Source organism: Microtus ochrogaster, assembly GCF_000317375.1.
Source record: "Microtus ochrogaster isolate Prairie Vole_2 chromosome 14 unlocalized genomic scaffold, MicOch1.0 chr14_random_2, whole genome shotgun sequence".
Classification (NCBI taxonomy): Eukaryota; Metazoa; Chordata; class Mammalia; order Rodentia; family Cricetidae; genus Microtus; species Microtus ochrogaster.
Genome location: NW_004949097.1, coordinates 2,940,118 through 2,952,769, shown reverse-complemented (window position 1 = coordinate 2,952,769; position 12,652 = coordinate 2,940,118). Strand labels below are relative to the sequence as shown.

At 47.9% G+C, this 12,652-nt stretch overlaps 1 protein-coding gene across 1 annotated transcript in view; it reads left to right on the top strand.

The window, feature by feature from the left end:
* Plbd1 (phospholipase B domain containing 1) overlaps positions 1 to 12,652 on the top strand; it is a 47,648-nt gene that overhangs the window by 6,231 nt on the left and 28,765 nt on the right. The window contains exons 2-4 of the mRNA XM_005364516.2: positions 1,689 to 1,908; positions 8,962 to 9,045; positions 10,492 to 10,630. Of these exons, the coding sequence (XP_005364573.1) occupies positions 1,689 to 1,908; positions 8,962 to 9,045; positions 10,492 to 10,630 (443 nt within the window). The remainder of the gene's footprint in view (positions 1 to 1,688; positions 1,909 to 8,961; positions 9,046 to 10,491; positions 10,631 to 12,652) is intronic.

Sequence of the window (12,652 nt, the reverse complement as noted above, 5' to 3'; positions counted from 1 at the left end):
CTGGAACTAGCTCTGTAGACCAGGCTGGTCTCGAACTCACAGAGATCTGCCTGCCTCTGCCTCCCAAGTGCTGGGATTAAAGGCGTGCCCCACCACCGCCCAGCCCGTGGCTGCTCAGTTTCATTAACAGCTCATTGTCTGTTGCCAGGATTAGTGAGAGGTGTGTTTGTGTGCATATGTGCGTGCATGTGTGTGTGTACACTATTGTTGTTGTTGTTTTGAGACTGTTGTTTTGCTCTGTAGCCCTGACCAGCCAGGTACTAGAAGACTGTCCACAAATCTGCAGTGATCCTCCTGCCTCTGCCTCCTGATGTTGGGATTGCAGCTATATGCAACCATGTAAGACCTGCCAGGAATGTAATGCAAACCTTTGCTTCCATTTAACCCTTTGTAAAGGCCTTCTGCTTGGGTCTGATGACATATTTGCAATTCCAGCAAATGGGAGTCTGAGGCAGGAGGGTGGTGAGTTCTAGTCCAGCCTGAGATCCATACCCCGAGTATGTGCCTCAGGCAGTCAGTAACAACAAAAATTACCTCCTTTCTAGGATATAACTGTGGCCAGTCGCAGCCTGTGACCCTGTTTGTCTTCCGGTTCAGTGTGCATGGTGATTCTTACAGAGTCCAGGATCCCAGTGGGGATGGTGCCACCCGCCCCGCAGTGGGTGGGTCTTCCCACGTGATTCCAGATTCTGTCGAGTTGACCGTTAGCATTTACCACTACACAGATGGCCAACGCCACACTAGACTCTTCTTCCACGGCTGTTTCCTGAGCACCAACTCTGTGACAGGGACTCTATGTGCTGGGAGAGAAACTGTCTCCGGATTTGAGGGGTTCGCCATGTAGGGTTAGGTGTAAAGGAGTGGGGACAGTGGCCCCTGTGAGACGGGACAGTTTGCTGAGTCCTCATCAACCATTTCCAGAAGGTTAGAGTGTTAGGAAGAGAGGGAATATCAGGAGGAAGAAATGGCATCTCACATCAGGAGAGCTGAGCCAGTTCCTGGCAGGGCGGAGAGCTGGATGCATGGGTACCAGAGTGCTTGGCCTGGAGATACTACAGCTAGACACCGGGACACAAAATGGATTGTGAGACCAAGAGGAGGGACTAAGGAATTGATTTTTAATTTTTTATTTTTTTAGTGTTTATTTTGGAATAGGATCTCACTAAGCTGTACTCAAACCTGAGATCCTCCTGCCTCAGCCTTCCAAATCCCTGGGTGATGGGTCAGCATGGGTCAGCATGCCTGACCATTCCTGGCTTCAAATGGGAATCTCTTTCTCTCCCCTCTCTCTGTGTCTCTCTCTCCTTGTGTGTGCGTGTGTGTGCGTGCGTGTGTGTGTGTGTGTGTGTGTGTGTGTGTGTGGTTAGCCACAGATGTTCCTTGGGATGCTGTCTACGTCATTTAGTTTCAAGACAGGTTTTATACTGGACTGAGGCTAGACTAGCCTGCGAGCTACTGGGAGCCAGTACTGGGATTACAAACACATGTCGCCACAGCTGGCTTTTACTAGGGTGCCCGAGATCAAATTTGGGTCCTTACGCTTGCTCGGCAAGTATTTCACCGACTGAGCCATCCTCCCAGCCTGTAGGATAGAAATCTTTAAAAACAAACTCTGTGACATTGGTTACATGGGAGAAAGGCATGGGCCTTGGCTGAGTGGCGTCCCTCACGGCTCCCGTTTCCTTCAGGAATCTACTATGCAACTGCATACTGGGTACCTCATTCGAAGTCAGTGGAAGTCAGGAACGTGCTGGACAAGACTGGGGATGTCTACGGCTTCTACAATGACTCCATTACAGTCACAGGCTGGGGCATCCTGGAAATCAGAGCTGGGTATGGCTCTCAGATCCTGCCCAATGAGATCATCATGTTTCTGGCCGGCTACCTCGAGGGCTACCTCACGGCTCCGTAAGTACCCTATCTCTTTCCTTTGCCCAACCATGGCTCCTGGCCCCTGGAATGGTGTGTTAGAAGTGGAAGGTAGCTGGGGTGCACTTGCTAAGTTAACAGCACCCCACTTGTACCCATCATAATCATATTCGCCCAGAAAACACAAAGCACCCAGGTCGGGCACCCACTCCTTTTCATAACACTTCTTTCTTGAAATCTACTTTTTGGTTTTGTTTTGTTTTGTTTTTTTAAATGGTTTCTCTGTGTAAAACCTCTGGCTGTCCTGGAGCTCACTTTGTAGACCAGGCTGACCTCGAACTCATAGAGATTCTCCTGCCTTTGCCTCCCGAGTGCTGGGATTAAAGGTGTGCGCCACCACCATTGTGTGCGTTGTATGCAGTGTATATACTTGTCCATATGAATGTGTGCATTGTGTGCAGGTGTGCAGAGGCCAGAGGTTGGTGGCGTCTTCCTCGGTCACTCTCCACTTTAATGTTTTGGAGACCGGAGTTCTCACTGAATCTGAAGCGCTGTGCTTCAGCTAGACTGGACAGCCAGTGGGCACCAGACACAGCTGCTCCTGTCTCCTCCTTTCCAGCGCTTTGGGTTGTTTTTGTGTTTGTTTGTTTGTTTGTTTGTTTGTTTGTTTGTTTTGAGACAGCATCTCACTTTGTAGCTCTGGCTGTCCTAGAACTCACTCTGTAGACCAGGCTAGTCTTCTGCTCACAGAGATCTGCCTGCCTCTACCTCCCAAGTGAATGCTGAGTTTAACGGCATGTACCACTGTGCCAGGCTGCTTAGTTTTCATTTTTAAAAAGCCACTACGATTCTGTAACTACAATTTGTTTTGTTTTTAATTAATTGGTTTTATTTTGTTTTTGAATAAAATCTTATGTTTTGTCTCTGTGGGTTTTGTTTAGCTTTGTTTTTGTTTGGTGGGTTCGGTTTTTTTGTTTGTTTGTTTCTTTTGTTTTTGTTTTTGAGAAATGGTCTCACTATGCAGCCTTGGCTGTTTTGGAACATGTCACATAACTCAGGTTGGCCTCAAACGCACGGATATTCATTTGCCTCTGCCTCCCAAGTGGGAGGATCTGGGCGTCATTGCTGCTGCAACAAGCAACCTGATCAGACATCCAGGATGTGCAGCAGCTCTGCCGCCCTGCTTACTGAAAGGCAGACACAGGCAGGAAACTCAGCGTGATGGTGTGTTTAGATCACCTCTGGGCTCGGCACAGAGCTGCCCAGAGTTGGCTGCTTACACAGTGACTGTGTGTCCTTCACACCCATGCTTGGCCGAGGGCTGGGGAACAGGTAGCAACCGTGTCCCTCTTTCTCTTCTGATGTGGCCCCAGAGATGGGGTTTCTTACCCAGTCTGCTGTACAGGCTGTTAAGGCATCAGCCTGCTCAGTGGAGTAGCTAGGCTGACTCACGGGATCACGGGTTCCAGCTGCTGGTGCTAGCAGGACTTTTAGGATGACAATTTCCAGTTGAAGTCCCACAGTGTGAGGTCTCAACTGAATGGATTCTGGGGAACTCGATGCTGCCTCGCTCAATACCGCTAACTGAAAATGTACTAACCGTCTAGGGTCAGTGTTATCATTTGAATGTAAAATTGCCCCCCCACTCCAGCTGGTGGCCCTGTTTTGGGGAAGTTGTGGAAACTTTTGGACATGGAGCCTAGTTGGCAGATACAGGCTAATAGAAGTCAAATTTAAGGGTTATAGACCAGCTCCATCCACAATCTGAAGATCCCAGCCATAGGCTCTTACTGGCATGAAGTCCACCCCTACACTGTGCTAGACTACACCTGTTGGACTCTAGCGTCCAAACACCGAGGAGAAGTCGCCCCCAGAAACCACCTCACACACCACAGCTGATGCCAAAGCAAGAGGATTTTATTAATTCTGTCATGACAGGGTCCCTCAGCATTTGGGAAGCTGAGAGACCTCAAATAGTTGGTACAGTCTACTTTTAAAGGAGAACGCCACAGAAGCAAGGGGAGTTGTTCTTTGACTATTATGATTGGCTTATTCAAAAGGGCTATTACCAATAATTGACTGGAGAGCTATTGCCAGATCAGATGAGGTAAGAGGTCATTTTGACCCCGTTTCCCAGGGGACTGAATCAAAACATACGTATATGGGTTCAGGAACTGAGTACGTGCGAGTGTAGCTGTTAGGTCCTTGGTTCCCAGGGGAGGAGGGGAAGCACTATGGCACGGAGGCTGAGAGGATTCAGAATTGTCAGAAATGGCTTTAGAATTGTCTTAAAGTGATGGGTAAAAATAAATCCTCCCTCCCATGGGGTACTGTCTTGGGGTACCCTGTCCTAGCAACAAGAGGAGTAACCAGCAGCCCACCCCACAGGTAGTAGGGCTTCTACTTCACTTTCTTTATCTTATGTAGCCTAGATTGGCCCATAACTCACTGTATAGCTAAAGATAACCTTAAACTCCTAATCCTCGCCGAGCGATGGTGGCACACGCCTTTAATCCCAGCACTTGGGAGGCAGAGACAGGCGGATCTCTGTGAGTTCAAGACCAGCCTGGTCTACAAAGCTAGTTCCAGGACAGGCTCCAAAGCCACAGAGAAACCCTGCTTGAAAAACCAAAAAAAAAAAAAAAAAAAAAAAAAAAAAAACCTCCTAATCTTCCTGCCTCTACCTCCCAGGTCCTGGGATTATAGGCCTGTGCCATCATGTCTCAGCTGAATGCTGTCCTGTTAGTTTGTTTGTTTGTGTATGACCCCAGAGGCCAGAAGAGAGTATCAGATCCCCCAGAACCGGAATTATAGGCGGTTGTGAGCCACCTGATGTGGGTGCAGGGAAGCACACTCAAGTCCTTTGCAAGAACAGGAAAAGTCCTAACCACCAAGCCATCTCTCCATCCTCCAAAGATGTCTTCTTGATAGTTTCTTCTGACTGTCTCTCCACTGACTTATGGCTCCATCTCTTCCCTCTACCATCTGTAGCAGCTTGAAGGTGGGGTCCCTGTCTTAACCACGTTTATGCATCCAAACACCTGGCTTGGCACTTCTGCCCAGCTGTTAATTATATGCTCATTAGATTTAATTGAATCCTGTTGTTGCAGTTGATGAATCAGAAGGAAGAGCGTGTATTTCCATACAACACAGCAAGCTGGAGCCCCAGCCATGCTGAGTTTCTTCCTTCGCTTTTGAAATTGATTGAGCGGCCCCCTAAGAGTTGTAAGTTCAGTCTCCCGTGTCTCCCTGGTGATCTAAATGTTAAGCGACCCTGGATGGGTCATTGATAATATGAGGCATTGAAAGCTTTCTGGGAAGAAAAGGGATGAGGATGTGGGACCCTAGGATGCTCTCTCTGGTTGTTTAAATAAAAGTGGCTTTAAAAAATGGGGTGTTCAAGACAGCTCCTGAAGCCTCCTCCTCTGCAACTTCCCTGCTGGAAGGAGTGGATTCAGTGCCCCCCACACCTGTTTTGTTGCTCAGAAGGGAGGGACAGAGGTGGGCACAAGAGCATTCTTTGGTGGAGAGAGTTTCCATGTTGACACAACCGTTGCTAAGGCTGGTAAAGTTTACCAGCACCATGGTCCCAAGAGAATCGGCAATCAGTCCATCTCTTGTGTTTGGGCTACTGTCAAGAAATGCCTCAAGAATTCCTTCCACGTGCCGGGCTTGCCCCTTTTGATGTGAGATGCTCCAAGTCAAGTCTATAAGCAAAGGCCAAAACGAAGCTAGAGCCCCACCCTCAAAACTATCTAATGCACTATGGACTTGTAACTATTTGGAGCTTAGTGAGAGCCACTGAATACAGAAGGCAGGATGACAATCCCGAGAAGTAGGCCAGTGGCCACTGCCAACTGCCTACAAGCATTTATCAAGGGTGCCGTGTTCCAGTAAGTGTTCAAAGAACATGAAGCCTTCATGTTAACTTCAGTCTGTGCCAATGCTATGTTCACTGCTGGCCACATTCTAGGACCGTGAAAACCTTGGCACAGAGAAACGTTTTAGGTAGTTGAAAGAAAGTCAGTGAGTAGGTATCTTAGTAAGGGTTTCTATTGCTGTGATGAAAGCCCATGACCAAAAAGCTTACTCTTCCACTCTTCAAAGGAAGTCAGAACAGGAGCTCAGCCAGGGCTGGCACCTGGAGGCAGGAGCTGATGGATGCCGAGGCCATGGAGGGAGGCAGCTTACTGGCTTGCTCCCTGTGGCTTGTTCAGCCTGCTTTCCATAGAAGCCAGGAACATGAGCCCAGGGAAGTCCCCACCCAGAATAGTCTGGGCCCTCCCTCGTCAATCACTGATTGAGAAAATGCCCTACAGCCTGACCTGTAAGGCATTTTCTCAGTTGTTTCCTCCTTTTAGAGAACTCTGAAGTTAACATCAAACTAGTCAACACAGTGGGGTTCCAGACTGGAAACCAGGCTGCTTACAGTCAGTTTTTCCATTTGTACAGACATGTGCATGTAGGTTAATGACTGTGGAAAACACTCAGGCCTCCTGTCTGGTCCCTGGCACAGGAGAGATGCGGTGAGTGGCAACTGCTACATGGTGTGATGTTGTCATGGGGCGAAAAGATTCGGGAAGAGATGGATGCTCGCGTGTCCTTGAGATTTTCAGTGTCTGAATGTGTGTAACAGACAGAGATGAGCAGTGTTAGCCCACCGAGGAAGACGTGCTGCAGGACCCGGAACTAAGCTTGAGAGATCCATGAAGTTGGCTAGCGTCAGCTCCGCTGCACGAGACACAGAACCATGGAAAAGTCAGGGTTCTTGCTTTTAGTCTTCAACCAATGTAGAAGCAAGCTTTGAACTCAGTATTCAGAGTTAATGTCCTTGGAGTAACGTGCTTGCCTTTGCAAGGATGAAGACCTGAGATCGATCCTCCAACCCAAGTAACAGAATAGTAAGATGGTGCTTGCGGGAGGCAGAGACAAGCACATCACTGGGCTCGCGGCCACCAGCTCATCCTGCAGGCTGAGTCCAAGCCAAAGGGAAACCCTGTCTCAAAAATAAGGTGGAAAGTGCCTAGGAACAAAACCCATGGTTATCTGCTGGCCTCCATATGCACACACACACACACACACACACACACACACACACACACACACACACACGTCTGTGTCCTTGCATGGTATCACAGATGGGTGTTGGAGAGATGGCTCAGCACGTGAGAGCACTGGCTGCCCTTCCAATGGTCCCAGGTTCAATTTCCCAGTACCCACATGGCCAGTTCACAACTGTCTGTTACTCCAGTTCCCGGGCATCTGACACCTTCACACCAATGCACATAAAATAAAGTTAAAATAAATTACTTTTTTTTAAAAAAATTGTTTAAGCAATAAGTAGTGATACGGGAGCTAAATCAAGCAGTAGAGTGTGACACTGGAGAACAAAGACTTGGAACTCAGTAGGCAAAGTTCGACTCCGCCATCCTGGGCTAGAGTCTATAAGCAAGATTCCGACTTCTCTGTCATTATAATCTCATTCCTCCAGATGGCGGTCTTAGAGGAGCCACTCCACGTAACCCACATAGGTGTGGTGTAAACATGCTTCTCCCTTCCTCCACTGACCAGTGACCCCCTCCCCGAGATGGGCCTATGCGCCTGAGCATCTTGTAGGAAGGAGGAGGTTTAGTCAGTGGTTGCGTGATGCCATTATCCAGCACCCACCACAGCAGAACAATCTCTTTTATTCTTTTGTCTTTTTTTTAAATCATCCGATACATGATAAGACTGACATACTCTCCATGGTCTCCATCTGTGCACCCATTGCTACCTGCGATTTCAACAGCCATCCCCTGCGTCTTCCGGCGTCTCCTCACTTCACCCAAGGCCACGCAGAATATTTGGTTATCTGCTGAAACTCAGTGAGATGTATAAGGACAGCTTGGACTAAGAACCCCTAAATCTGTTGCCCTGAGAAACCCGTTCTAATAATCTCTGGCCCCAGGGTTCACCATTAGTTTCCCATCTGTGACAAGACACTTGAGCAACTGTAAGCGGAAAAGGTCTGTGGGCTCCTGGTGTCAGAGGGTCAACCCCTGGTCGTCTGGGCCCATGGAAGCCATGAGTCAGCTGGGAGGCCTCATAGGAGGGCGCTCTATTAGTGACTTTCCCCTTTACTGGTATAAAACGCTCACAAGAAGCAACATTAAAGGGGGGAGGATTTATTGGGAGTTCAGGGTTTGGGGGGGATACAGCCCGTCATGGCCGAACAGGCAAGGCCATAGGAGTTGCCTGTGGCTGGACCAGGAGCAGCTTGTGCAGGTGGTTACATGGTGGCCAGAGTCAGCACAGGGCTCAGGTGGAAGGGATGACCCCGTGACCCAGAACCCTCTAGCCCCATTCCTGCAGCCCCACCTCTGAGTTCAAGCTATGTGTCCAAAAGATTCCACAATGTCCCAAAATAGCACTGCTAGCAGGGGATCAGCTGTTCCAGCGGGAGCCCCTGGTGGACATGTCACCTTCAGACCACAGACCGCAGTCGGCTTATGACGTCGTCCTCCTCTGCATCCCACATTAATTTTAACTATTGTTGTTGTTGTTGTGTGTGTGTGTGTACGTGCATGGGCACACCCAAGGAGTCAGAGACATGTTGGATTCCTTGGAGCTGGAGTTATGGGTAGTTGTAAGCTTCCTATGTGAATGCTGGGATTGAACTCAGGTCCTCTCATGACTAAGACACACTCTTCACCACTGAGCCGTCTCTCCTGTCCCACCACCTTCTTTTGTAAGGCAAGGTCTCTTCCCTGATCCTAGAGCTCACCATATCCCCTGAGCTGGCGGGCCGGCAAGCCCCCAGCAGCCACCTCTCTGCATCTTCCCATCACTGGGGTTACGAGCACATGCTTCTATGTCGTGTGCTCGGAACCAAACTCAGGTCCTTTGGGGGAGCAGGGGGTGCCCATAACTACTGAGCCATCTCTCCAGCTTCTGGAGATACTTCTTCGTTTTAAGCTAGGCATTTGTTTGGTTTAATGAACGAAGGCGGAGGTTTGCAAGCAGTGAACATTCTAGTTAGCCGGAAGAGAAAGCTACGGCGAGCGTGAAAGCCAACAGAAACCGGAATGTAACGCGTTTTCCCTGTCGTTCCAGACACATGTCCGACCACTTCACGAACCTGTACCCACAGCTGATCAAGAACCCTTCCATCATGGATAAAGTGCAGCGCTTCATGGAGTATGTATAAAAGCTTCCTGCTCTCGCTGCCGGGGCTCCCCTGTGGCCCCTCCCTCGTCAAGCTCCTAGTCTGTCTCTGCAGCAGAGCCTTTCCCGTGGCGAGGGTCAGCTTTTTTGCTTGCTAGCCGCTTCCGTTCTTTCGGAGGTCAGGTTGAAAGTCACATTACCAACAGCTGAATCAGCTAGAAGCCATCGTCAGTGCCAAACAGACAAAGCCATATCTCTGAAGCCCCCCACACAGGTGTCCCTTACTTTCTTTCTAGGCATCCCTTCTCCTCGCTCCTTAAGGTGTTTCTGTGATGTGTACCCGGCAATTAACTGAGTTGGGTGTTAGGGAATATCTAAATCCCTAGCCTGGAAGGCAAGGAGATGACAGGGTCTCACTTTGTAGCCCAGGCTGACCTCAAATCCATGATCTCCCTGCCTCAGCCTCCGGAGTACAGAGATTACCCACATACCCAGTTCTAAAGTCAGACTTCTAATACTTTCTGGGGATGTTTCCATTTTAATTAAATTTTCTGGGGAGTAAAAAGTATTATTAAATCAGTGGCATGCAGGAGAGTCATCTGGGAACACAAAGGTTCTTTCCTGCGTGGTCTGCTCATCACACATTAAACTCTGCATCTGTGAAAGGCTGAGAGGTGTGCATTGGATTGTCTTAAGAATAAAGACAAACCAGAAATGCTTTCTGTGTGAAAAATAATTATGTTAGATCATTAAATCATCCCATAGAATGAACAGAAAGCTAAAAGTAGTAAAAATGAAAAAGCTGTTAAAAATAAAACATCCAGGGCCTGGAGAGGTGGCTCCCCAGTTAAGAGTGCTTGCCACTCCTGTAGATGACCTGGGTTCTGTTTCCAGAACCCACATGGAGGCTCACAACCATCTGTAACTCCAGGTCCAGGGGATCCATCGCCCTCTTCTGGCCTCCACATGTACTGCATGCACAAGGCCCCTTGACAGACTGGCAGGCAAAATACTCATCTAGCATGAATTAGTAAATAATCGTTAATATCATTCCATAACGTTGATGCAGATACCAATACTAAACCGAGATGAGATGGAGAGACGAGAGAGAGAGAAGCAGGACGGTTTTAAACAGCCTCGTCCGACTTCAGCTCTCCTGCATGCAAATGCAAAGCTACCCAGCCAGTCCTTAGTGCTGAAGCACAGAGTAGCAGTCTGTGCTTGGCTTTCACGGGTTAGCATCACATGCATAGCTTTGTAGACAAGGCCCCCAAAAAGCTATACAAAGTTAACATCCTGTGGGGACACCAGAAGCTGTTTAACGTGCGTACCGAAATCACATGAATGGCAGCTGGAATCAAATCTAGAATTTAATTATAGCAGCGTGTGTGTGGCTGTGTGACCTCTAGACTCCTGATTTGATTTGACTTCGAGTGAGTCATCATTGAGATCCGTGGTCAAATCAAATTTCTCCTCTAGGAAGCAAGATATATGGACTCGGAAAAACATCAAAGAACAGAAGGATGACCCGTTTTGGAGACACACCGGCTATGTCATGGCCCAGCTGGACGGGCTTTATGTCGGAGCCCTGAAAAGGGCTTACATTGAAAATATGAAGGTAAGACTTTTCAAAGTGTCTAGGAATTCATATGGCCTGAGAGATGGAAAAAAATATTTTGAATCCAAGGTTAGGGATATAGCTTTGTCGTAGAGAGAGCACTTATCTAGAATGTTCTCAGTTCTATCCCCAACGTCATAAACAAAACAAAAACCTTCTCATCTAATTGTTCTTACAGAAGTCCATTTTAATAAATCCAGCTGACAAAACAAACAAACAAGCCAATTATCAAGAGTACAGGGCCAACCTGGGCTACTTAGTTACCTCCAAGCTAGCCTGGGCTTACACAGTGATACTCTATCTCAACGAGAACAACAAACAGCATTCTAAACTACTGTTCAGCACAAAGTTTTGGTGCAAAACACAGCTTGTTTCTATTTTTATCCAACCTTCTCTCTACACAGCTCATGCTGAGGTTTAAGAGCCGGTTACAAACATACAGGTTTTTTTTTTAGCTTACTTGACAGAGTTTTTGTGTTTGAAATTACCCTCTCATTAAGACAAAAATGTCTTAGTGTATAAATTCTGATCGCCACACCCAGTGATAATCACGTAAACACACCAATGTGCAAAGCTATGTGTATTCATTCTGGAAGGAAACTAAGAAACCTTGAGGTGCCTAAGGTAGCAGCTGACATAGTTTCAAAAGTGATGGATAATTTGTGCCCTTGGGGTAATATGTGGGGGGGGGGTGTGAGTGTGTATGTGTGTGTAGATATATACATAGGACAAAATATTTGGAGAAAATTCACCAAAATGATGTTCATAATTCTAAGCCATAAGAGATCACTCTTGCTCATAAATTAGAAATACGACTTAAAGCCTGGGCATGGCAGCACCTGCCTGAAACTCAAGCCCTTGGGATGAGGAGGTGGATCAGGAGTTCAAAGCCACACGCTGGTTAGTTTTAACTGTCAACAAACAGACACTAAGAATCAGCAGAGAAGAGGACTGAGGGACTGTCTAGATCAGGTTGGCCCTGGGCCAGCCTGTGGGAGATGGCCTTGATGGCTGAGATGGGGAAAACCCACCCTGAATGGGGGCGGCACCACCTGGTGGCCTGTGCCCTGGACGGGAGAAGCGTAGAGAATGTGAGCTGAGTACCAGGCACAGGAGCAAGCCTGCATTTGTTCTCTTCACTGTTGGCTGTGATGCATCTTGACCTCCCTGAAGTGATGGGCTGTAATCTGGGCTCGTAAGCCAAGCAAATCCTCTCCTTGCCTCCACTGCTTCTTGTCCAGTACTGTGTCTCATCAACAGAAAAGAAACTGGGTCAGCCACCTTCTGCTGCAGAGGGAGATGGAGGCCAGCACGACCTTCATGAGACACTATGTGTGCTGGCTAGTTTTATGTCAGCGTGACACAGGCTAGAGTCATCTGAGACGGCCCATTTGTGTGCTGTGATTATCGCTGGGTGTGGCCATCAAAATTTATAAACTAAGCCACTTTCATCTTAATGAGACAGTAATCTAAAACACTAAAACTCGCATCAAGTTAGCTAAAAAGTCTGTACGTTTGTAACCAGGTCTTAAACCTCAGCATGAGCTGTGTATAGAGAAGGCTGGAACATCATTTAATTAAAAAATGCCTCCATAAGATCTGCTGTAGGCAAGCCTGTAGGGCATTTTCTTATTTAGTAATTGATGGCAGAGGGCTCTGTGGGTGGTGCAGTCTCTGAGCTGGTAGCTCTGGGTCTTATAAGAAAGCAGGCTGAGCAAACCAGGAAGAGCAAGTCAGTAAGCAGCACCCTCCATGGCTTCTGCATCAGCTCCTGCCTCCAGGTTCCTGCCCTGTGTGAGTTTCTGCCCTGAGTTCCTTCCGTGAAGGACTACAGTGTAGAAGTGCAAGCCACATAAACCCTTCTCTCCCCAAGTTGCTTTGGTCATGGTGTTACATTATAGCAATAGTAACCATGATTAGGACACTATATAAAAGAGAGAGAGAGAGAGAGAAGCCACATAAACCCTTCTCTCCCCAAGTTGCTTTGGTCATGGTGTTACATTATAGCAATAGTAACCATGA